This window comes from Prionailurus bengalensis, chromosome B1, assembly GCF_016509475.1.
Source record: "Prionailurus bengalensis isolate Pbe53 chromosome B1, Fcat_Pben_1.1_paternal_pri, whole genome shotgun sequence".
Classification (NCBI taxonomy): Eukaryota; Metazoa; Chordata; class Mammalia; order Carnivora; family Felidae; genus Prionailurus; species Prionailurus bengalensis.
This window is the reverse complement of record NC_057344.1, coordinates 121,277,021-121,299,970: the sequence shown is the minus strand read 5'-3', so window position 1 is coordinate 121,299,970 and position 22,950 is coordinate 121,277,021. Positions and strand designations below refer to the sequence as shown.

General features: G+C 44.4%; 1 protein-coding gene across 2 annotated transcripts in view; it reads right to left on the bottom strand.

The window, feature by feature from the left end:
• The window catches only part of PPP3CA (protein phosphatase 3 catalytic subunit alpha), a 328,963-nt gene extending 326,894 nt beyond the window's left edge, over positions 1-2,069 (bottom strand). For both annotated transcript variants that reach the window (XM_043571713.1, XM_043571717.1), the window contains exon 1: positions 1,176-2,069. In XM_043571713.1, coding sequence (XP_043427648.1) covers positions 1,176-1,233 — 58 coding nt within the window. In that variant the 5' untranslated portion in view covers positions 1,234-2,069. The remainder of the gene's footprint in view (positions 1-1,175) is intronic.
• Between the last annotated feature and the right edge of the window lie 20,881 nt (positions 2,070-22,950).

Sequence of the window (22,950 nt, the reverse complement as noted above, 5' to 3'; positions counted from 1 at the left end):
CCGTGCCTAGCCCCTACCCCATCCCTGCTTTGCTCCGGGTCCTAACCCTAGGAACGAGGGATACTACTGAATCCTGGAGGATCTTTTCTGTTGTCCCATCCTTCCAGGATTTGTAGGATGGTTCCTCCCCAACTCCACCACGGAACACAACGAGGACGGCGGATTTTCCCGGGCAAGAAAGACCACTGCCTGTCCCCTTCCTCACCCCACGCATCCCGGCTTCTCTACGCCAGGAACCTCAGGGCAAGGAGTATACGATCCCGGGGCAGGGGAGAAGAGGCAATAACAGGAATCAAATGGCCCGTTAACAAGGGGGTGCCAGGGGCACGGAAGAAGCGAGCCGGGTGAGGTTACCACCAGGGAGGTGTGCTCCAACGGGGAACCATTCAAGAGCACTGACAGGTCGGCGGGGGAAGGAAGGCTCCGGTGGCGAGGGAGGTTGGAGAACTGCTTTTCGTGTCTTTCTCAGGGCCTGCGGGGGAATCCCGGGGCGGCGCGGCGGGGCTCTCGGGTCGTTCCCCGCCTCCCGCGGCCCCCGCGCGTCCCCTCGGCCACCCCCTCCGCCTGCGGCCGCCCCCGCCCCGCGCGGAAGGAAGCGCCGGGCTCCCCCCACGCTCTCCCGCTCTCTCGCGAGTCCTGTGCAGGCCCTTTCAGGGGGAGGGGGAGGGGGCGCGGAGGGAATTGCTGCAATGGAGCTCCGAGAGAACCCAGCCCGAGCGAGGCAGTCGGTGGAAAGCCACGGCCACATAAAAATGCCATATTAATTTTTTAAAAGCCATAAATCACCCCTCCCTCTGCAAAAGAAAATCATAAACCCGATCCCATGCAAGCCTGCGAGCAGCCACCCACTTCCTATTTCTGTCACAGCAGCTACACCCTGCCAGCAACCACCCCCCGGGCGCCCCCTCCCGCCACCACCACCCCCGCCGCCGCCGCCTCCCCGCGGCTCAGCCATTTGCCAACTGACGCCCCCGTAAATAAAAATGCCCCAAGTGGGGCTGGGTGGGAGGCTTGGGGGGAAGGCGCGCAAAGGAGGGGGGGTTCGAGGGTTGCACAATATCCTAGAAGGTCCGTGGCTGGAGCAAGGAGAGAACCGGGGGCGGGGGGAGGGGAGGCGAGCCGTGAGGGTTCCTGCGGCACACGGTGCACCGGGGCGACCGCGGCGCGCCGCTTACCTTTCACCACCCTGTCGGTCGTCGACAACTTGGGATCAATTGCCTTGGGCTCGGACATCTCCAGCCGCCGGGGGACAGCGACGCGCTGCTCGTCCGTCCTACTGCACACCCCGACCGGACCGGCGGGCCAGACACTGAACGCCGCCGCCGCCGCCGCCGCGCTGCAAACCGCTCGGCTGGAGGTCTGGGCTTCTGAGCTGGCTTTAAAGTTACTGCCTTCTCGCGCGTCCCTCCTCCTCCTCCTCCTCCTCCACCTCCTCCTCCTCCTCCTCCACCTCCTCCTCCTCCTTCGCCGCCGCCGCCGCCTTCACTCCTCCTCCGCCGCCGCCGCCGCCAGCCTCGACGACTCCGCTCCGGGCTGCGCGTGTGTGGTGGTTATTTATTTATTTTCTAAGCACGCCTCTTGGTTCTTCTTTTATTCTTGGGGGAAGGGGGATGGGGAGGAGAAGCGCACACAGGAGCACCCACCCCGGCAAGGAGACCCGGCACCGCGGAATGAAGCCCCACGCGCGCACTCCGCCGGGATTAAGACCGATCACATGGGGAGGGCCGGGGGCGAGACAGAAGAGGCAGGGCCGCCGATGTCAGTGCCACCAGCCGTGCCTCGGCGTCCCCGGCGGCGGAGAGGCGGCCGCCGCTGCTGCTGCTGCCGCCGCCGCTGCTTCCCCACACCAAGCGCCGCCGCTGGCCCCGCGGCCGCCGGAGACGTCCCGCCGCTGCGCTCGCCCGCGCTCGCCTCTGCCTCCCCGCGCCGCTCCTTCACTCACACAGGCACAGCCGCGGAGCTCGGCAGACACAGTCCCGGGCGCAACCTACCCTCCTCCTCCTCCGCCGCCGCCGCCGCCGCCGCCGCCGCCACCGCGCCCGCCTCCGCCTCCTCCCCTTCCTCCTCCCGGCCCCCGCCTCCAGCGCCCCGGCAGCCTCCACCTCCCTGCGGAGCCAGCCCCCCGCTCCCCGCCCCGACGTCGAAGCTGCGGGCGCCCATTGGCTGGCGCGCGCGTCAGTTTCTGCTAGGTCGCGCCCCCGTCGCTCGGCCCTCCTCCCGCTCCTCCTCGCCGTCCCCGCCCCCCTCTCTGTTTTCTCCCAGCTGCCAGTCCAGTGGGCCTGCCGCCTCCGCCGCCCAGTCACCGCTCAGGTGTCACTGTTGCCGGCAGGCCGAGACTAGGGAAGGAGAATGGGCAGGGGGTCGCGGCTGGGAGGAGCGGGGCTCTACCCTGCCACCCTCAGCCCGGTGTGGCTTCTGCCCCTAGACCCCGCACACTCCCCAGCGCCGCTTTGGCAACTGTGCCTAGTCGGCTGGGTTAAGCCGCAGTGTGAGTAGCCAAGTGCGGAGGGTGTCTCCGGGTGTGTGCGTGGCCCGAGAGAGGGCAAGAAGGGGGGAGGCAGGGAGAGAAGGGAAGAGGGTGGGGGTGAGGAGCACCGAAAGAGGGCGGAGGAAGGAAGAGCGCGGGGAGCTCGGGGCCCGCGGCACAGCTGCTGTCGCTGTCGCTGCAGCAGCTGTCCAGGGAGAATCGCCAAAACGGCGACGAATAAACAACTTACCTTGGGGAGACGGGCTCCGGCTGTGATGGGTGTACGGTGCATTTTGCTATTGGGGCTTTTTGATGCGCGATGTGCTGGTTATTAACGTTTCCCCACACATACACACGCATCCACACCTTCTGAGAAAGGGGCCGCTTCTCAGCGTCGCGCCGGGGAGGTGGCCGAGTGTGCGGGACGGGCTAGCCAAGGAGATTGGGGACGGGAGTCCAAGCGACCCCGGGCAACTCTGAGTCACCCGGGGCCGCCCTGACAATCTCCAGAGACAAATGATGGGCAGGAGACACACCAGAGAGGGTCGCCTTTTCCCTGTTCACGCGCGCACGCAGCCACTAGTCGGGAATGGTGGCACCACATCTCCAATCATCCGACGTCCACTTGGTGCGCTAGGTGTGTGCAGGGCCCTGAAGCCCAAGGCGGATCCCCACACTGGGCCCTTTGGTGGGAAGGAGAGTAAAGAAGGGAACACTAGGTGCAGGAGGACAGAGAACGACAATGCCCCGACAGCTCCTTTCTGACCTGTCTGCCGCACCACAGAATGAGGAGATCATCTCCCTCTGCCAGAAGGTCACCTCCGCTCACAGCCCCTCTCTCTGACCAACCGGGCAAGATTGGAGCATGCTTCTTCGTCGATAACGAAGAGAGCTGAGTAAATTTCTCACCCTAGATTCTTCCTGTTTCGTTTCTAAATTCCTTCAATATCAGGTTTTTCCTATTTCCTGGATTCGACCATAAGCCCAGTAAAAGGCCTAATAAAAGATTTAGGGAGCTAGGAGATGGAGCCAAAAGTGTTTGGGTAGCAGGGATTAGATTTCGAGTTCAAACCCGAAAGGAAGTTGGAGAACTTGACTGATGGCACCAGAGTATGCCTTGAGCGAGCTGCCTGCAAGGAATAGGAACTCACCCTAAAAGGCAGGGAAGCCTCGGTGTGGGCCTTCTAGCAAATGGAGACCATGCAGGGTGTGTCCCCCCTACTCAGGGACACTGCCACTGGCTCCAAGATTCTGCTGCCCAATTCACACCCCCAGCATAGTGTGTGGTAATTAGGCAGACAGTACGTTCAATAAATATGTATTGTGTTCCTTTTATATACACCAGACACTATGGTAAGTTATTTGGGGGGGGGGGGTGGAGGGGTGGGGGGAGGGGCAGTTACTGGAAAATGGTCCTTGCCCTCAATAAAGCCTAGAGTCTAGTAGAACTGTCATAAAAATATGAGCTCTGAAAGGCCACTGTATCGCCTCAGGAAGTGGTTACTGAAAACAGTCTCCTGAGCCCTGGCAGAGCCAGTTGCTAAGGCAGATTTGGGAAGTTGGTTCCTGGCCAGATGGCACAGAGTGAGGCAGGGACGCCAAGACCTATGGGTGAAGAAGAGGGCCTGCCTGAGGAAAGACCAGGAAATCATGTCCAAGGATGCTCACTTCCAAGGCCACAATGTTTTCTCCCACATGTTGCAAATAAACAGGCAGTTCCCACTGCTATTTGGACATGTTTCAGGTTTAGGAAAAACACCTTGAACTAAGATCAGAAGGCTTAAAATGTCAGCATCAATAGAGAAGTTTTATGATACAGACAGGAAATAAAGGCACACCTTTGAGGCACACCCTTCAGTCCGCTACAAGTTTGGGACACCTCCCAGCTGAGGTATGTATGGGAAAAAAAAGTTATGAATCATAATCCCTTTACAACACATCTTACTATCATCGGACACCTTTAATGCACGTGTATGGTCCATACTGTTGCGACACAAACACATCTTCTTAGACAAAATTGGACCCTACTCGAAGGAAAACTAGACAGCAGAAATTAACTAGGGACTAGTTATGTCTGCATATCTGGCATACTGGTATAGCCAAATCATCTCTTTGTTTGTTTGTTTGTTTGTTTGTTTGTTTGTTTGTTTGTTTTTTAGTGTTTATTTATATTGAGGTGTGGGGCAGGGGGAGAGCAGAGAGAGAGAGTGAGAGAATCCCAAGCAGGCTCCACACTGTCATCACAGAGCCTGACGCTGGGCTCAATCACACAAACCCATGAGACCATGACTTGAGCCAAAATCAAGAATGGGACACTTAACTGACTGAGCCACCCAGGAGCCCTGCCAAAATCATCCTTTATATTCAGATATGTTTTCAGATGTCCTACAATCTGCTGCCATTTTTTTTTATCCTGTTAGACTCTCCAAGCAGTCCTTGATTATGTTACCACTGTCATAAAATTACCTTACACTTGGAATTTACGTTTTCAAGAAGTTGCTGCAATTCATTTTCCCAAAGTTACTAAAACAATGTCCTTTGCTTATGAAGAGAACAGAGAAAAAAAGGTGGGGGGCAAGGGGGGAACCATCTTGGCAGAAAACAACTTGCAGTCTGCTAAAAACTTGTATTTCCCCTTCCTTCCCAGTATACTCGCTGAGAACCACGTGCCCGGGTGAGATTCCATTTCCTGGCCTGCATTTGTGTGCGTCTAAATGGGTGCATGTGACTAGCTCTGGCCAAGGCATTGTGGACTGAAGTGTTTCATCAGTTTCAGGCCAAGGCAGTTAAGTGGCAGTTATACATTCTGCAGAGCCTATGAGTTCCCATCCTTTAGCTGAATGCAGAGACTTCTAGGGCACAGGGGAAGGCATAACTCAAAATGGAAAGTGCTAAATGCCCAAATTACCACATAGAGGAAATCTGCCCACCTACAGGGAAAATCTGTTTTAGACTTTGCATAAAGAAGAAATAAATTTTTAGTGTGTTGCTCCATTGAAATTTGAAGATATGTTTGTTAGGGCAACTAGTATTACCAAATTAATACACAAAGTTATTTATTATGTTAGCTCAAAAAGTAAAATCCAGAATTATCGTGTGTCTGCTCTGTAACAGCACTAACAGAATACCAAAAGTAGCCTTATTTCTTTTAACATATGAGCATCAAAATTTTATTTTTTGTGAGTGAATTATTCATTTACCAGTTGTGTTTTGAACACCTGTGCAAGGTACCGTGCAAGGTGATTCAAAAATCTGTGAAGAGAGGATCCTGGGTGTCTCAGCTGGTTAAGCGGCCAACTTTGGCTCAGGTCACGATCTTGTGGTTCCTAAGTTCAAGCCCTGCATGGGGCTCTATGCTGACAGCTCAGACCCTGGAGCCGGCTTCAGATTCTGTCTCCCTCTCTCTCTGCCCCTCCCTCACTCACACTCTGTCTCTCTCAAAAATAAAAATAAACTTAATTTTTTTTTGAAAACATGTAAGAACTCCAAGATTTAGTCCCTTCATTCAAGGATCTCAGAGTCTTACAAGAATTGTACACAGATTGTAAACATTTAGGTCTAAGGTGCTACTTCCTCTCGCTGTTGGAGAACTCAAACAAATTTTACTAGTCACTTCATCTAAATTAATTATGAAGATACGTATGTTTGGAAAAAAATATTGAAGATTTGGACTAATCTATGCATTCAAGTGCTCCATGCCACAGCTTACCTCCATTGGTCCAAATCATAGTAAATGAACAATATTTTAGTTTACTATTAAGTGTTCTGCTAGATTTAGAGGCTTTTTTGTTTTAAAGATAAGTAATTAAGATGTTGTATTTTATATCCTGTTTTGAGAATAACCATTTATTTTTGAGAGAGAGAGAAAGAGCGGGGAAGGGGCAGAGAGCAAGAGGGAGACGCAGAATTGAAGCCGGTTCCAGGTCCCAAGCTGTTAGCACAGAGCCCAACACGAGGCTGGAACCCATGAACCACGAGATGACAACCCGAGCCAAAGCCGGCTTCTTAACCAACTGAGCCACCTAGGCACCTGGAGAATAACCTGCTTTGGAAAATGTAAACTTTCCTTTGGTTCTACTATCATTTTGACATTAAAAGTTGCATAATAACTTCTGGTTTTGACTCTTCTGAGGCATGCACTTTTTTTTTTCTGAGTAATTGATGGTCCACAGCAGTTACATCTGACCTATTCTCACCTGCATTGCTGGAGCATATCACTGGAGAACTTGCAAAGTAGACAACCAGTCTTGGTGGGGCCATGAATGTGTATGAGAATTTGATTTATGATTGTAAAGCTAATTGCTCTGACGTTCACTTCTAACACGTGAACTTCTACCCTCTTCACCACAGAGGCTCTACAAAATATATTATTCAATATGGATTTTATTTGAGGTTTAAACTAGAAGGGCTTTTATTATTTATCTTTTGGATTGCTCTTGAAATTTTGTTGAGCCTTATATTTTTCAGAAGGCAATTTTACTCATTTTAGAAAAGTTATTTCTCTAAGAACATAAAAAAAAATGTTATGCCAAATGTATTAGGAATAAATTTATTTTTTTTCTTTTAGGGACCAAAATTCAACTTATGGAATTATATGCTAAGTTTAATATACAGAGGATAAATTTTACCTAAAATTTGGCAAGACTTCATGTGATCATATTCATGTGGATTTAATAAATATATATGCTTATTTGTTTGATTTATATTTGTATCTTAATCTCATATCCCAGTTCTAGGTACAAACTTTGTTGAGTGAAATTTAAAAATGTATTGGCATCTTGAGGCACCTGGGTTGCTCAGTCGGTTAAGCATCCGACTTGGGCTCGGGTTATGATCTCGCAGTTTGTGAGTTCGAGCCCCGCATCAGGCTCTGTGCTGATAGCTCGGAGCCTGGAGCCTGCTTCAGATTCTGTTTCCCTCTCTATCTGCCCTCCTCCACTCACACTCTGTCTCTGTCTCTGTCTCTGTCTCTCTCTCTGTCTCTCAAAAATAAATAAACATTAAAAATGTATTGGCATCTCTTATGTAAAGCTCTAGGCTTAATACCACAGTATCTGCTTTTAAGGATATTTCAATATTACTAATATACGTGTGTGTGTGTGTGTGTGTGTGTGTGTGTGTGTGTGTATTTCTATCTATCTACATATATCCATATATCCTGGAAAGAAATCTTATTTGCCCTTTCTCCTAGATAGTTGGAATTCTAATTTTATTATTCATTTTAAAATTATGAACAAGTTAATGGTGCCAAATCATAAATGTTTACGTTGAAAATAGATATATGTGTGCTATTATATTGAAAATCCAAGAAATATTCATGCCATAAAACTTTATATAATATGGCTTTTCTACACTCAGAATTTCAGTTTTTGACCTGAAACGAGCTGAAGTTTATATTTGAAGTGCTTTGAGAACAATGCCAACAACAACAGCAAAGGGTTTAGTAATCAAATTAAAGCTACTACCAATTGTAGGAGACTTGATAAATCAATTTAGAACAAAGTTCATCAAGCCCTTTAAAAGCACATTTGCATATAAAAAATAAATATAGTAATTAGAAATGAGATTCACTCATCAAAACTAGCAGAAATTTAACTTTACTTTACTGGAAGTAAGTTTTGCCCATTATTGATGAAAAATTCATGAAGTTGCAGGTAAGTATTCTATTAGAAAAAAGAATTTTGCACTTAGACTAGTCATCTTTCTATTGTTTGTAGTCAGTGAGGTTTTATTCTGTTAATATTTATGATTATTAGAAAGCATATATCCAATAGGCCTTTTTTGAATAGTTACGCATATCAAGCATTGGGGCTATAATATGAAAAAAAAAGTCTCTCCCTTCATAAACCTTACATTCTAATGAAGAGAGACAGATGATAAAAGGAAACAATGAAAAACAATTATGCACACATAACATGTTGCATAGGTCCACATAGGTGGACTAAGAGATAAAACATAAAAATAATATACAGTGGTAAGGGCACTGGAAGAAGTGATAGATGAAGGGATGCTACTCACTGTTGTAGGCAGATCGTTTGGGGAGACCTCTCTGAGAAGGTGATATTTCAACAGAGATTCAAATGAACTGGTGGCAATTTTTATGCAGCCCTCTGGAGAAAGACTGTTCCAGGTAAAGGAATAGCATGTGCAAAGGCCCTGAAGTAAGAGTCTGACATTTTTAAAGAAATGTCAAAGGAGGCCAGTGTAGCTAGAGCACAGTAAATTGGTGAAAGCAATACAAGATGAGGTCAGAAAGATGATGTCAGGTCAGATCATGTAGGACCATGTAGACCACAGAAAAGATTCTGAATATGACGCTGGTGAAATGAAAAAGTATTTGTTGCCAAAGTGATACATGATATGATTTAAGCTTGAATTGTCAGTGTTTTATAAGAACTGACTCTGGATGTAGTGGTAGGAAGGGAGTAGCAGTGGAAATGTGAATACCACATAAAGACTGTTGTCCTAATCTAGGCCAGAAATAAAGTGGTTTGATTACAGTTAGAAGTGGTGAGGAGTATCTAATTCCATATATATATTTCAAAAGTAGATTTTCAACAAGTTAACACATATTTGCTGTTGGATTCAACAGAGGATGCGGGGAAATAAAAAAGAGCCAAGCATTCTAAGGGTTTAGGTCTGAGCAAATGGGAGACGGGGGTTACCTTTTACTGAGAAAAGGAACATTGGAAATGGAGAGTTTGCTTTGTGGAGAGGTAAAACTAGCTTTAGATATGTTAACTTTGAGATGCATATTATACGTGGAGGTGGAAAAGACATGTGGAGACTTGGACATATACTTCAGTCAGATACCAAGAGGAGAGAGCCAGGCTGATGATGCATAAAAATGGAAGTCATGGCATCTTACCATTACTTTATTTCAGTTAGGGGATAGGAAGAAAAGGAGGGACCAGCAAAGCCAGCCGATGGAAAGGAGCCACTTCTGAGGGAGAAAGGTGGTGTTTGTGAGGTCAAAAAATGGAATGAATTGCGTCCATAAAGCCGATGGGTTTAGTAAAATGACAACTGAGGACTGGTTATTGGTTTCGAGAAAAGGGGAGCTCGCTGGTTTTTGTAGCGAGGCAGTCTTTATAACCATCTAAAATAGGACCTCATCATTCTCTGTCTCTCCACGCTGATTTAGCTCCTTTTTCCTGTTTATAATTACTTGACCTTACATGTGTGGGTGTGCTATGTGTGTGATTTGTCTTTCTGCAACTAGACAATATGATCCTTGAGCGCAGGGACTTTGTCTTACTGCCATTTGAATCTCTCTCTCGTGCCTGTCATGTCTAGCACATACGAGATGCTTAATAAATGTTTGTTGGAAAAATGAATATTTTTCATAAATGAATGAATATTTCAATATTCAAAATATTCCAATTCAATACTCAATATTCAATATTCAAATATTCAAAAATGAATATTTACAACGCTACCCCAGCTTAGTTTTTCCGATTTTCTCAATAGTTGAAATAAGTATTTCCGTGGGGAGGGGCGGGAATTAGGTGAAGGTGGTCAAAAGGTATAGACTTTCAACTGTAAGATAAATAAGTTCTGGGGTTGTAATGTACACCACAAAAGTATAGTTAACAATACTGTATTGAATATTTGAAAGTTACTAGGAGAGTATATCTCAAAAGTTCTAATCGCAAAGAAAAAACTAGAACTTTGTGAGATGATGGACGCTAATCTTATTGTGGTAATCATTTTGCAACAGATATCAAATTGTGTTGTTCACCTTAAATTATACAATGTTCTATGTCAATTATATCTCCATAAAACGGGGGAGAAAGATAAGCATTTTTTCAAAGCATTTGTAGGAAAAACTGAAAATTCACGTTTAGATAATTTTTTAAGCTACAAAATCAACTTTCATAGAGTAACAAGGGAGGACTCAGGCCTTGAGGATGAGAAATGAAATGGGAATTCAGGAGTTTAGTGTTAGCATGAGGTGTGCCTCTCACACGTCCCCACTGTAAGAATAATTATGTGTGTAAGTCCAGGGGAGGGCACAGTATTACTCATAGCTCCTCTTTCTCCAAATACACAAGGAGTTCTATTGTTTGCAACATCTAAGCTATTCCCTGGTGATAAGTCAGGCCAGACATTAGCAATTCTCAAGGAGGAAATGAGCAGGGTGTCAGTTATGGTTGTTTAGAAACTGTGAGTCCCTCAAAAGAGTTTTTTTTTTTTTTCTCTCTCTTTCAGGCTGTCTCTGATGCCCAGCCCTAAGAAATCTAGACAGTTGGGGAAATCATGCTAGATATGCTTTAGGGTACCTGGCCCCTAAAGGAGCTGACTGATCATCAGGTCACAGGTTCACCTGCTGCCATCGCAGAAGATTGGACCAGGGTGGTTGAACATCTAACTAGAAGATACCTAAGGACCGGTGATCTTCAAATTCCAAACCCAATCTGGAAAAGGGAGCTAGGCTCATCAGATACCCTCTGGGAAGAGCCTGACTTAGAAATTCAGAGGGGTCGCCTGGGTGGCTAAGTCGGTTAAGCATTCAACTCTTGATTGTAGCACAGGTCATGATATCGCGGTTGGTGACATGGAACCCCACGTCCGGCTCTGTGTACTGACAGCTCAGAGCCTGCTTGGGATACTCTCTCTCCTTCTCTCTCTGCCCCTCCCCTGCTCATGCTGTGCGCTCTCTCTCTCAAAATAAACTTTTTTTCAAAATATATTAATAAACTTAATTTTTTAAAATATTCAGAGGAACATCGGTGGTGGTTATTTGAATGAAAGATCTTACAGAACGGGACTGAGATGCCCACTAGGAAATGACTCATGTGCAAGGTGAATAAACAGATGAAGCCATTCAGGCCAGAGGGGCCATGGGTCAGATCCCACAAGGCTGAAGGGAGGAGAGAGTGGTGCAGTGGGGAGGGAGAGGATGAGAGAGAGAATATCTTCATCTGTTTTCTCTTTTGTCTTTCCTAAGGCCTGGTTCTTTAATTTTTTTTTTCTGGGCTTATGGGACCTCTCAATGTCCTTATAATAAACCCTATTTTCTAGAGCTGGTTTGAGGGTTATATTCCTTACAACCCAAAGACCCATTACTAAATCATACAGAAGATATAAAAAGCAGCTAAGATTCTTAGTCCATGCCCTCTGTAAAGTTTCAAAAGTTGACACCTTCTGATTCTGGTGCTTATACAAATCCTTTTCTTCATTCAAAAATTGACTATAACATGTTCCCACTCTTGCCCATCCCAGTCATCTCTATAGCACTCCAGTGCCCAAAATAAAAAGACCAAAGCAGTAAGTGTAAAGAGAGAGAGAGAGAGAGAGAGAGAGAGAGAGAGAGAGAGAGAGTCTGATTAGGGAGACTTGGTAAGTTTTGGAGCTATTTAATATTGAAGATTCTCTATGCCTGTTTTCATGTCACCATTGGGCAGGTTACAGGGTATGCTGCGGTAAAAGTTGAAACATCTCAGCAGCTTAACAAAGTTTGAGATCCTTCCTAGGCAGGTCTGAGCCACCCCTCAGGACAGCCATTCTCCCTGTGCTGACTCAGCAGTCAGGCCTGCTCCTGTCAGAGGATCAGAGGACACCCTCTCAGCTTGTGCTTTCACAGTCACCCAGCAGGGGAGGAGAGCCCTGGGACCTGGGCTCCACCAATCACCTGATTTTGACTGAAGTGACACTCACAAATGACTATCCTTACGTTTCGTTGGCCTGAACTCCTCATTTGGTCACATCTAATTTCAAGAGGGAGAGAGGTGTGTGGTCCTCCCACTACCCAAAATCAGAGGGAGATCAAATATTTATACAGAGTAATAATAGCAATCAGCATTTCTAAATAACCCATCTAACCCTGTGGGCCCTCCAGGCTACTGTTTAACACCCAGTGACTCAGGCACATACCCTTTTCCTGTTTAAGGCACCAAGGTACTCCTGAATGACTATGGATGCTGATCTGCTTCTTGTATGGAACCTCTCCTTCTGTCCCTGTTCCATGGCCTACTACTGGACTGAATGGGATTCACTCCACTTGGACTGGTTTTGGTATCACTACATCTTCCCTGGGCCTGGTGTCCCACAGCAGGTTCCTGGTATCACTACCACTTGTCATCTCACCAGCTCTCCCTTAGGCCAAGGCTTGATTTCTCCCTCTGCAGATAGGCAGCGCTGGGCCAGAATGGACAGTTACTAATATTATACAGACCAGAAAAAAAATGCCTTCTTAACGTGTGTTAAGCACAGCTAGAAGTGCTAAGTTTTTTTTCTAATTTTCAAAGATGTGAGCAGATTACCTGGAAACATGAATATAGCTATATACAGATAGATAACATATATCAAGTTCTTTTATGAGTCACTGCCTTTCATAAAAAGTTAATACAGCCAGTTTAATAATATACAAATTTATTATACAGCATAAATGCTAAGAATTTTCTATGAATGCTATGTTTTGGTACTGCTCTGATATAGCAAAACATATATATATATATATATTTTTTTTTTTTTTTCTGTTTTTAACTTTGTTAGTCCTATAGTGTGATGGGAGGTCTTTTGTGTCAACCTGATTAGGCTATAATACCCAGTTACTTAACCAAACACTAGTCTAGGTGTTGTTGTGAAGGTATTTTATAGACATGGTTAACATCTACAGTCAATTGACGTTAAGTCAGGAGATTACCCTCAATAATGTTGGTGGGCCACATTCTATCATTTGGAGATGGGAATTCCTAGGGACTTACAGCTCTCTTCACATTCAGGGAAGGGCTAGGGAAGTCTGAGGAAAGCCCTGGGACAGAGATGCTGGTGAAAGCACGCAGGGAGCTGTTGAACATGGAAATGGCAAGATTTGGAGAGGATCTGGGGGGAAACAGAGAATCTGCTCATCAGGGTTATAAACCCCGTGGATAGAAGGATGGTACTAGGAAAACAACCAAATCACTTCTTTGAAGGCATGTAGTTTAAAAAAAAAATCCTGGGGCACCTGGGTGGCTCAGTCGTTTGAGTGTCCAACTTCAGCTCAGGTCGTGATCTTGCAGTCCGTCAGTTCGAGCCCTGTGTGGGGCTCTGTGCTGACAGCTCAGAGCCTGGAGCCTGCTTGGGATTCTGTGTCTCCCTTTGTCTCTGCTCCTCCCCCGCTTATGCTCTGTCTCTGTCTCTCTCTCTGTGTCAAAAATAAATAAACATTAAAAAGAAAAACCCTACGTCTTCTTATGCCCCTTCAAATTAGTCTCCTTTTCCCACCTCAACAATGGGTCTACCATCTTGGGAATAAGTTTGATATGATTTCATGAGCAGATGGTCTCACTCTTGCCCCATTTCCAATCCCCCAATAATGTCCCTTCTGTTGTATGAAATCTTAAGTCTCAGAACATAGCACTTAGTCCCTTTATGGATAGACGAATGTGAAAATATTCCTAAGACAGGAAACATGTTGACTCAGCTTAGAACTGAGATCTGTCCTGGGTATTTGTGGTTAGGTCCTGTGTTCAGCCTAATGTATGCTGGCTGTTTCATCTGTTCAGAAGCTGCACTTCAAACCTGATTCATTCCTATATTCTACATGAACTATGAGGCCATAGTTCTATGGATAAAGATTGGACACGTGATGCCATCTTTCTCCATCAGATTCATTTATTTGGAGAATTTGGGGTTCAGTCTTTTTCTGGAAGGTAGGTCCTATTTATACAAAGGCATTTTCAGCAGCTGTTTTATTCTATCCTATAGATCAAGAAAGCAGAGAATAGGTTTCTGTAGAAAGAGAGAAAAAAGTACAAATTAGGCATGCAGAGAAGAGCAGAGCTGAAAGACAGTAGAGAGACTGCTAGTATTCCATTCCCTGATGCTTCCATGTTCCTGAGGCCCGGCTGCATGATGGTTCTCGGGGCCCATGAGACTCCAGTGTATTCTTATAGTTCTTTCTCATTTTGTGCTGATGGGGTTGGGTTGAAGTTTAGTTATATGCAACCAAAGAATAACAAATAACAAGAGGAAACTAAAAGTAACAAATTTTCTGAGATATGGACTCTGCCTAGGAGAAATCCTGAGGGTATTCCCTACCTCCAGGCATCTGGCCCAGTAGGAGGTAGGTGGCCCAGAGGCTAAGGTGGCAAAATGTATAACCCTACCAATACAAGAAGGCTTTCCAGAAGTTAACAAGTAGGAACCGTTTTTTAAACTTTATTTATTTATTTTGAGACAAAGAGATGGGGGGGGCGGCGGTGGGCAGAGAGAGAGGGAGAGAAAGGCTTTCTCTCTGCATTGTCATCTCTGAGCCCCCGACCTGGGGCTTGATCCCACAAACCGTGAGATCTTGACCTGAGCTGAAATCAAGAATTAGATTCTTAACTGACTGAGACACCCAGGCTCGCTGGAACGCCTTTTAGAGAACCATTTTCCAGAATCTCAAAGTTCATATTTCTTTTTTCTTAAAACCGATGTGCCAGGCAATCTCCTATGATCTACCCCTTCTCCTTTCCCATGCATCTCTTCACAGACTCTTTTGCCCCTCTCGTTCATCTGAAATCAGTATGGTGATTATCCCAAGGTGTGAAACCTTTTGGATGCCAAACAAAGAAACAGTTTGAGAAGTGAAGCTGAGGGAGCATCACAGATAGTAAAGCTAGAAAGGCATCAGTGAAAATATTGGAGAAAAGTATTCCTTTTTATCTAGGTAAAACACTTATGGGTAGGCTCCTGTCACCTTATCCTTCGAAAACCATGTATTATTATATAACTTAGAATTCAGAAGTGAGATGTAGTGGGCATGCTCATTTACATGGTTATCATGATTGAAAAACAAAATCAGATTTGGGGAGTTTTTTTCCTCACAGAAAGCCTAATTAAAATTATTGGTTTCACAATTGAAACTGGTTTTGCCAATTAAATCTTTGGCCAATATTTCTCCACTAAATTAAATAAGTTAAATTTGCCACCCTAATGTTTTAATAGAAAACATTTAACACACAGTATACAATTTGCTAGAACTTACAATCGTGGGTAGCTATTAAAACTTCAATATACAATTTTAGCTTGCAACTGAAAAATATAATGTTTAAAAACTAGTTTAGGAGATGCTCGAGCAGATATATCAAATACCTCTAGATTACCAAAAAGGATTCATCCAGACTAAATCACTATGACCAAGTCAATCTGACCAAACATATTTCTTTTCTTTTCATACTCTTGAACACCTCATGACCTTAAGACCACAACACTCTGAATAGCTAAATGGCCCAGGTGTAAAAGAATTCACTAAATTCAAAATTTAGGGAGGAGGGGAAGATGGCGGCGTAGGAGGACGCTGGGCTCACCGCGCGTCCTGCTGATCACTTAGATTCCACCTACACCTGCCTAAATAACCCAGAAAACCGCCAGAGGATTAGCAGAACGGAGTCGCCAGAGCCAAGCACAGACGAGAGGCCCACGGAAGAGGGTAGGAAGGGCGGCGAGGCGGTGCGCGCTCCACGGACTGGCGGGAGGGAGCCGGGGCGGAGGGGCGGCTCATCGGCCAAGCAGAGTCCCGAGTCTGGCTTGCAAAAGCGGAGGGGCCTGACGGACTGTGTTCCGACAGCAAGTGGACTTAGCGTCTGGGAGGTCATAAGTTAACAGCTCTGCTCAGAAAGCGGGAAGGCTGGAGGACAAAGGGAGGGAGAGCTGCTGAGCCCCCGGAGGACAGAGCTCAGTTTGGTGGGGAACAAAGGCGCTCGCCAGCGCCATCTCCCCCGCCCATCCCCCAGCCCAAATCCCAGAGGGAACCGGTTCATGCCTGGGAAATTGCTCGCTCCGCGCAAACACCCAACTCTGTGCTTCTGCGGAACCAAACCTCCGGAGCGGATCTGACTCCCTCCCGCTGCCACAGGGCTCCTCCTGAAGTGGATCACCTAAGGAGAAGCGAGCTAAGCCTGCCCCTCCTGCCCTGTGCACCTTGCCTACCCACCCCAGCTAATACGCCAGATCCCCAGCATCACAAGCCTGGCATTGTGCAAGTAGCCCAGATGGGCCACGCCACCCCACAGTGAATCCTGCCCCTAGGAGAGGGGAAGAGAAGGCACACACCAGTCTGACTGTGGCCCCAGCGGTGGGCTGGGGGCAGACATCAGGTCAGACTGCGGCCCCGCCCACCAACTCCAGTTATACACCACAGCACAGGGGAAGTGCCCTGCAGGTCCTCACCACGCCAGGGACTATCCAAAATGACCAAGCGGAAGAATTCCTCTCAGAAGAATCTCCAGGAAATAACAACAGCTAATGAGCTGATCAAAAAGGATTTAAATAATATAACAGAAAGTGAATTTAGAATAATAGTCATAAAATTAATCGCTGGGCTTGAAAACAGTATACAGGACAGCAGAGACTCTCTTGCTACAGAGATCAAGGGACTAAGGAACAGTCATGAGGAGCTGAAAAACACTTTAAATGAAATGCAAAACAAAATGGAAACCACCACGGCTCGGATAGAAGAGGCAGAGGAGAGAATAGGTGAGCTAGAAGATAAAGTTATGGAAAAAGAGGAAGCTGAGAAAAAGAGAGATAAAAAAATCCAGGAGTATGAGGGGAAAATTAGAGAACTAAGTGATACACTAAAAAGAAATAATATATGCATAATTGGTATCCCAGAGGAGGAAGAGAGAGGGAAAGGTGCTGAAGGGGTACTTGAAGAAATCATAGCTGAGAACTTCCCTGAACTGGGGAAGGAAAAAGGCATTGAAATCCAAGAGGCACAGAGAACTCCCTTCAGACGTAACTTGAATCGATCTTCTGCACGACATATCATAGTGAAACTGGCAAAATACAAGGATAAAGAGAAAATTCTGAAAGCAGCAAGGGGTAAACGTGCCCTCACATATAAAGGGAGACCTATAAGACTCGTGACTGATCTCTCTTTTGAAACTTGGCAGGCCAGAAAGAATTGGCACGAGATTTTCAGGGTGCTAGACAGAAAAAATATGCAGCCGAGAATCCTTTATCCAGCAAGTCTGTCATTTAGAATAGAAGGAGAGATAAAGGTCTTCCCAAACAAACAAAAACTGAAGGAATTTGTCACCACTAAACCAGCCCTACAAGAGATCCTAAGGGGGACCCTGTGAGACAAAGTCCCAGAGACATCACTACAAGCATAAAACATACAGACATCACAATGACTCTAAACCCATATCTTTCTATAATAACACTGAATGTAAATGGATTAAATGCGCCAACCAAAAGACATAGGGTATCAGAATGGATAAAAAAACAAGACCCATCTATTTACTGTCTACAAGAGACTCATTTTAGACCTGAGGACACCTTTAGATTGAGAGTGAGGGGATGGAGAACTATTTACCATGATACTGGAAGCCAAAAGAAAGCTGAAGTAGCCATACTTATATCAGACAAACTAGACTTTAAATTAAAGGCTGTAACAAGAGATGAAGAAGGACATTATATAATAGCTACAGGGTCTATCCATCAGGAAGAGGTAACAATTATAAATGTCTATGTGCCGAATACCGGAGCCCCCAAATATATAAAACAATTACTCATAAACATAAGCAACCTTATTGATAAGAATGTGGTAATTGCAGGGGACTTTAACACCCCACTTACAGAAATGGATAGATCATCTAGACACACGGTCAATAAAGAAACAAGGGCCCTGAATGAGACATTGGATCAGATGGACTTGACAGATATATTTAGAACTCTGCATCCCAAAGCAACAGAATATACTTTCTTCTCGAGTGCACATGGAACATTCTCCAAGATAGATCATATACTGGGTCACAAAACAGCCCTTCATAAGTTTACAAGAATTGAAATTATACCATGCATACTTTCAGACCACAATGCTATGAAGCTTGAAATCAACCACAGAAAAAAGTCTGGAAAACCTCCAAAGGCATGGAGGTTAAAGAACACCCTACTAACGAATGAGTGGGTCAACCAGGCAATTAGAGAAGAAATTAAAAAATATATGGAAACAAACGAAAATGAAAATACAACAATCCAAACGCTTTGGGACGCAGAGAAGGCAGTCCTGAGAGGAAAATACATTGCCATCCAGGCCTATCTCAAGAAACAAGAAAAATCCCAAATACAAAATCTAACAGCACACCTAAAGGAACTAGAAGCAGAACAGCAAAGGCAGCCTAAACCCAGCAGAAGAAGAGAAATAATAAAGATCAGAGCAGAAATAAACAATATAGAAACTAAAAAAACTGTAGAGCAGATCAACGAAACCAAGAGTTGGTTTTTTGAAAAAATAAACAAAATTGACAAACCTCTAGCCAGGCTTCTCAAAAAGAAAAGGGAGATGACCCAAATAGATAAAATCATGAATGAAAATGGAATTATTACAACCAATCCCTCAGAGATACAAACAATTATCAGGGAATACTATGAAAACTTATATGCCAACAAACTGGACAACCTGGAAGAAATGGACAAATTCCTGAACACCCACACTCTTCCAAAACTCAATCAGGAGGAAATAGAAAGCTTGAACAGACCCATAACCAGTGAAGAAATTGAATCGGTTATCAAAAATCTCCCAACAAATAAGAGTCCAGGACCAGATGGCTTCCCAGGGGAGTTCTACCAGACGTTTAAAGCAGAGATAATACCTATCCTTCTCAAGCTATTCCAAGAAATAGAAAGGGAAGGAAAATTTCCAGACTCATTCTATGAAGCCAGTATTACTTTGATTCCTAAACCAGACAGAGACCCAGTAAAAAAAGAGAACTACAGGCCAATATCCCTGATGAATATGGATGCAAAAATTCTCAATAAGATACCAGCAAATCGAATTCAACAGCATATAAAAAGAATTATTCACCATGATCAAGTGGGATTCATTCCTGGGATGCAGGGCTGGTTCAACATTCGCAAATCAATCAACGTGATACATCACATTAACAAAAAAAAAGAGAAAAACCATATGATCCTGTCAATCGATGCAGAAAAGGCCTTTGACAAAATCCAGCACCCTTTCTTGATAAAAACCCTTGAGAAAGTCGGGATAGAAGGAACATACTTAAAGATCATAAAAGCCATTTATGAAAAGCCCACAGCTAACATCATCCTCAATGGGGAAAAACTGAGAGCTTTTTCCCTGAGATCAGGAACACGACAGGGATGCCCACTCTCACTGCTGTTGTTTAACATAGTGCTGGAAGTTCTAGCATCAGCAATCAGACAACAAAAGGAAATCAAAGGCATCAAAATTGGCAAAGATGAAGTCAAGCTTTCGCTTTTTGCAGATGACATGATATTATACATGGAAAATCCGATAGACTCCAGCAAAAGTCTGCTAGAACTGATACATGAATTCAGCAAAGTTGCAGGATACAAAATCAATGTACAGAAATCAGTTGCATTCTTATACACTAACAATGAAGCAACAGAAAGACAAATAAAGAAACTGATCCCATTCACAATTGCACCAAGAAGCATAAAATACCTAGGAATAAATGTAACCAAAGATGTAAAGGATCTGTATGCTGAAAACTATGGAAAGCTTATGAAGGTAATTGAAGAAGATTTAAAGAAATGGAAAGACATTCCCTGCTCATGGATTGGAAAAATAAATATTGTCAAAATGTCAATACTACCCAAAGCTATCTACACATTCAATGCAATCCCCATCAAAATTGCACCAGCATTCTTCTCGAAACTAGAACAAGCTATCCTAAAATTCATATGGAACCACAAAAGGCCCCGAATAGCCAAAGGAATTTTGAAGAAGAAGACCAAATCAGGAGGCATCACAATCCCAGACTTTAGCCTCTACTACAAAGCTGTCATCATCAAGACAGCATGGTATTGGCACAAAAACAGACACATAGACCAATGGAATAGAATAGAAACCCCAGAACTAGACCCACAAACGTATGGCCAACTCATCTTTGACAAAGCAGGAAAGAACATCCAATGGAAAAAAGCCTCTTTAACAAATGGTGCTGGAAGAACTGGACAGCAACATGCAGAAGGTTGAAACTAGACCACTTTCTCACACCATTCACAAAAATAAACTCAAAAATGGATAAAGGACCTAAATGTGAGACAGGAAACCATCAAAACCTTAGAGGAGAAAGCAGGAAAAGACCTCTCTGACCTCAGCCGTAGCAATCTCTTACTTGACACATCCCCAAAGGCAAGAGAATTAAAAGCAAAAGTGAATTACTGGGACCTTATGAAGATAAAAAGCTTCTGCACAGCCAAGGAAACAACCAACAAAACTAAAAGGCAACCGATGGAATGGGAAAAGATATTTGCAAATGACATATTGGACAAAGGGCTAGTATCTAAAATCTATAAAGAGCTCACCAAACTCCACACCCGAAAAACAAATAACCCAGTGAAGAAATGGGCAGAAAACATGAATAGACACTTCTCTAAAGAAGACATCCAGATGGCCAACAGGCACATGAAAAGATGTTCAGCTTTGCTCCTTATCAGGGAAATACAAATCAAAACCACACTCAGGTATCACCTCACGCCAGTCAGAGTGGCCAAAATGAACAAATCAGGAGACTATAGATGCTGGAGAGGATGTGGAGAAACGGGAACCCTCTTGTACTGTTGGTGGGAATGCAAATTGGTGCAGCCGCTCTGGAAAGCAGTGTGGAGGTTCCTCAGAAAATTAAAAATAGACCTACCCTATGACCCAGCAATAGCACTGCTAGGAATTCATCCAAGGGATACAGGAGTACTGATGCATAGGGGCACTTGTACCCCAATGTTCATAGCAGCACTCTCAACAATAGCCAAATTATGGAAAGAGCCTAAATGTCCATCAACTGATGAATGGATAAAGAAATTGTGGTTTATATACACAAGGGAATATTACGTGGCAATGAGAAAAAAAATGAAATATGGCCTTTTGTAGCAACGTGGATGGAACTGGAGAGTGTGATGCTAAGTGAAATAAGCCATACAGAGAAAGACAGATACCATATGGTTTCACTCTTATGTGGATCCTGAGAAACTTAACAGGAATCCATGGGGGAGGGGAAGGAAAAAAAAAAAGAGGTTAGAGTGGGAGAGAGCCAAAGCATAAGAGACTGTTAAAAACTGAGAACAAACTGAGGGTTGATGGGGGGTGGGAGGGAGGGGAGGGTGGTGATGGGTATTGAGGAGGGCACCTTTTGGGATGAGCACTGGGTGTTGTATGGAAACCAATTGGTCAATAAATTTCATATATATCAAAAAAAATAAATGTGATATCCATAATTATTGAAAAAAATTAATAGTGCAGTTAATAAAATATCAGTTATTTTTTCATACTATTTCAGTGGGTATTTTTTGTCTTAACCTGAGAGATTCTTTTCAAATGATTTACTGCAAAAGTGCCCTCAAGAGAAAGAAGATTAAGGGAAGCAGGACAGGACAGGAAATAAAAACTAAGCAAGAGAGAAGTCTTAACTGGTCATTAGCTTCATTCTATCCCACTGAAAAGCTCTGAGCAGGAACTGAACCACAGAATGAGACCCCGCCCCCTTTATGCAGGGAGATGGCCTTTTGTACCTGCATTAGCCAAAATCTCAGGCGCAGGTAAAGTTCCTGTTTGACCAATACTCTGGGGGCCAATTCTCTGGAGAAGAGGGCCATTGTCAGCCAATACTCATAGCTGATGAGGAACAGGTGCTCTGAATGGTAAAGGGGATTTAGCAGGGGCACCAACAACATCTCCAGTTTTCTGCTTAGGAATAAGAAAACCAAGTCTCAGAATGTTTAAGGATCATGTTGTGGTGTTCCACAGGTAGCAAATGATGGAGTTATGGCATAGATTCAGGTCTTTTGACACTAAAGCCATACAGTGAAGTTCAGATCTTTCCCATGTCAAACTGCTTCATGTCCAGTGCCCATAGTCTATGGAGCTAAACAATTTGATATGAAACCAGACTGGCTATGTTCTTTTACTAGTCACATTCTTAGAACTATATCCTTTGAATATAAGAGCTTAGGAAGGTTACTTAACATTTATGAGTCTCAACTTCTTAATCTGAAAATGTGAACAATAATAACTAGTATGGTATTCTGATGATTAAAAAAAAACAACATGTAAAGCACCTAGCGTTGTTTCTTTCGTAGTGCACGTGCTCCAAAATATGCATTCCCTTTCCTTTCTTCTTTTGCCTATGCATAGACACATTAAAGCAATGTAGAGAATATACTGGATAACACATAAATAATATAGGGACAGTACATTAATATATACACATGTTACTCACAGGGAACATTGTCAAACCGATTAGATTTTCTAGAAAGTCCTTGTCTAAGTTGCCACCACACAAGCTTTAAAATCGACTACTACAATTTGATGATCACTTTATTCCTCTGTTTGAACGTGTACAATTTTTTAAAAATCCATCCAAGCATAACATATATATATAGAAAATGAAAAAGTCAAAACCCTACAGTGTAATGAATTATTGCAAAGTAAACACACTCGTGTAACCACAACAGACACAAGAAATCTGACATTACCAAGCAGCCTAAAATCGCCCACCCTCCATCTGGGATCCCCTCCCAGT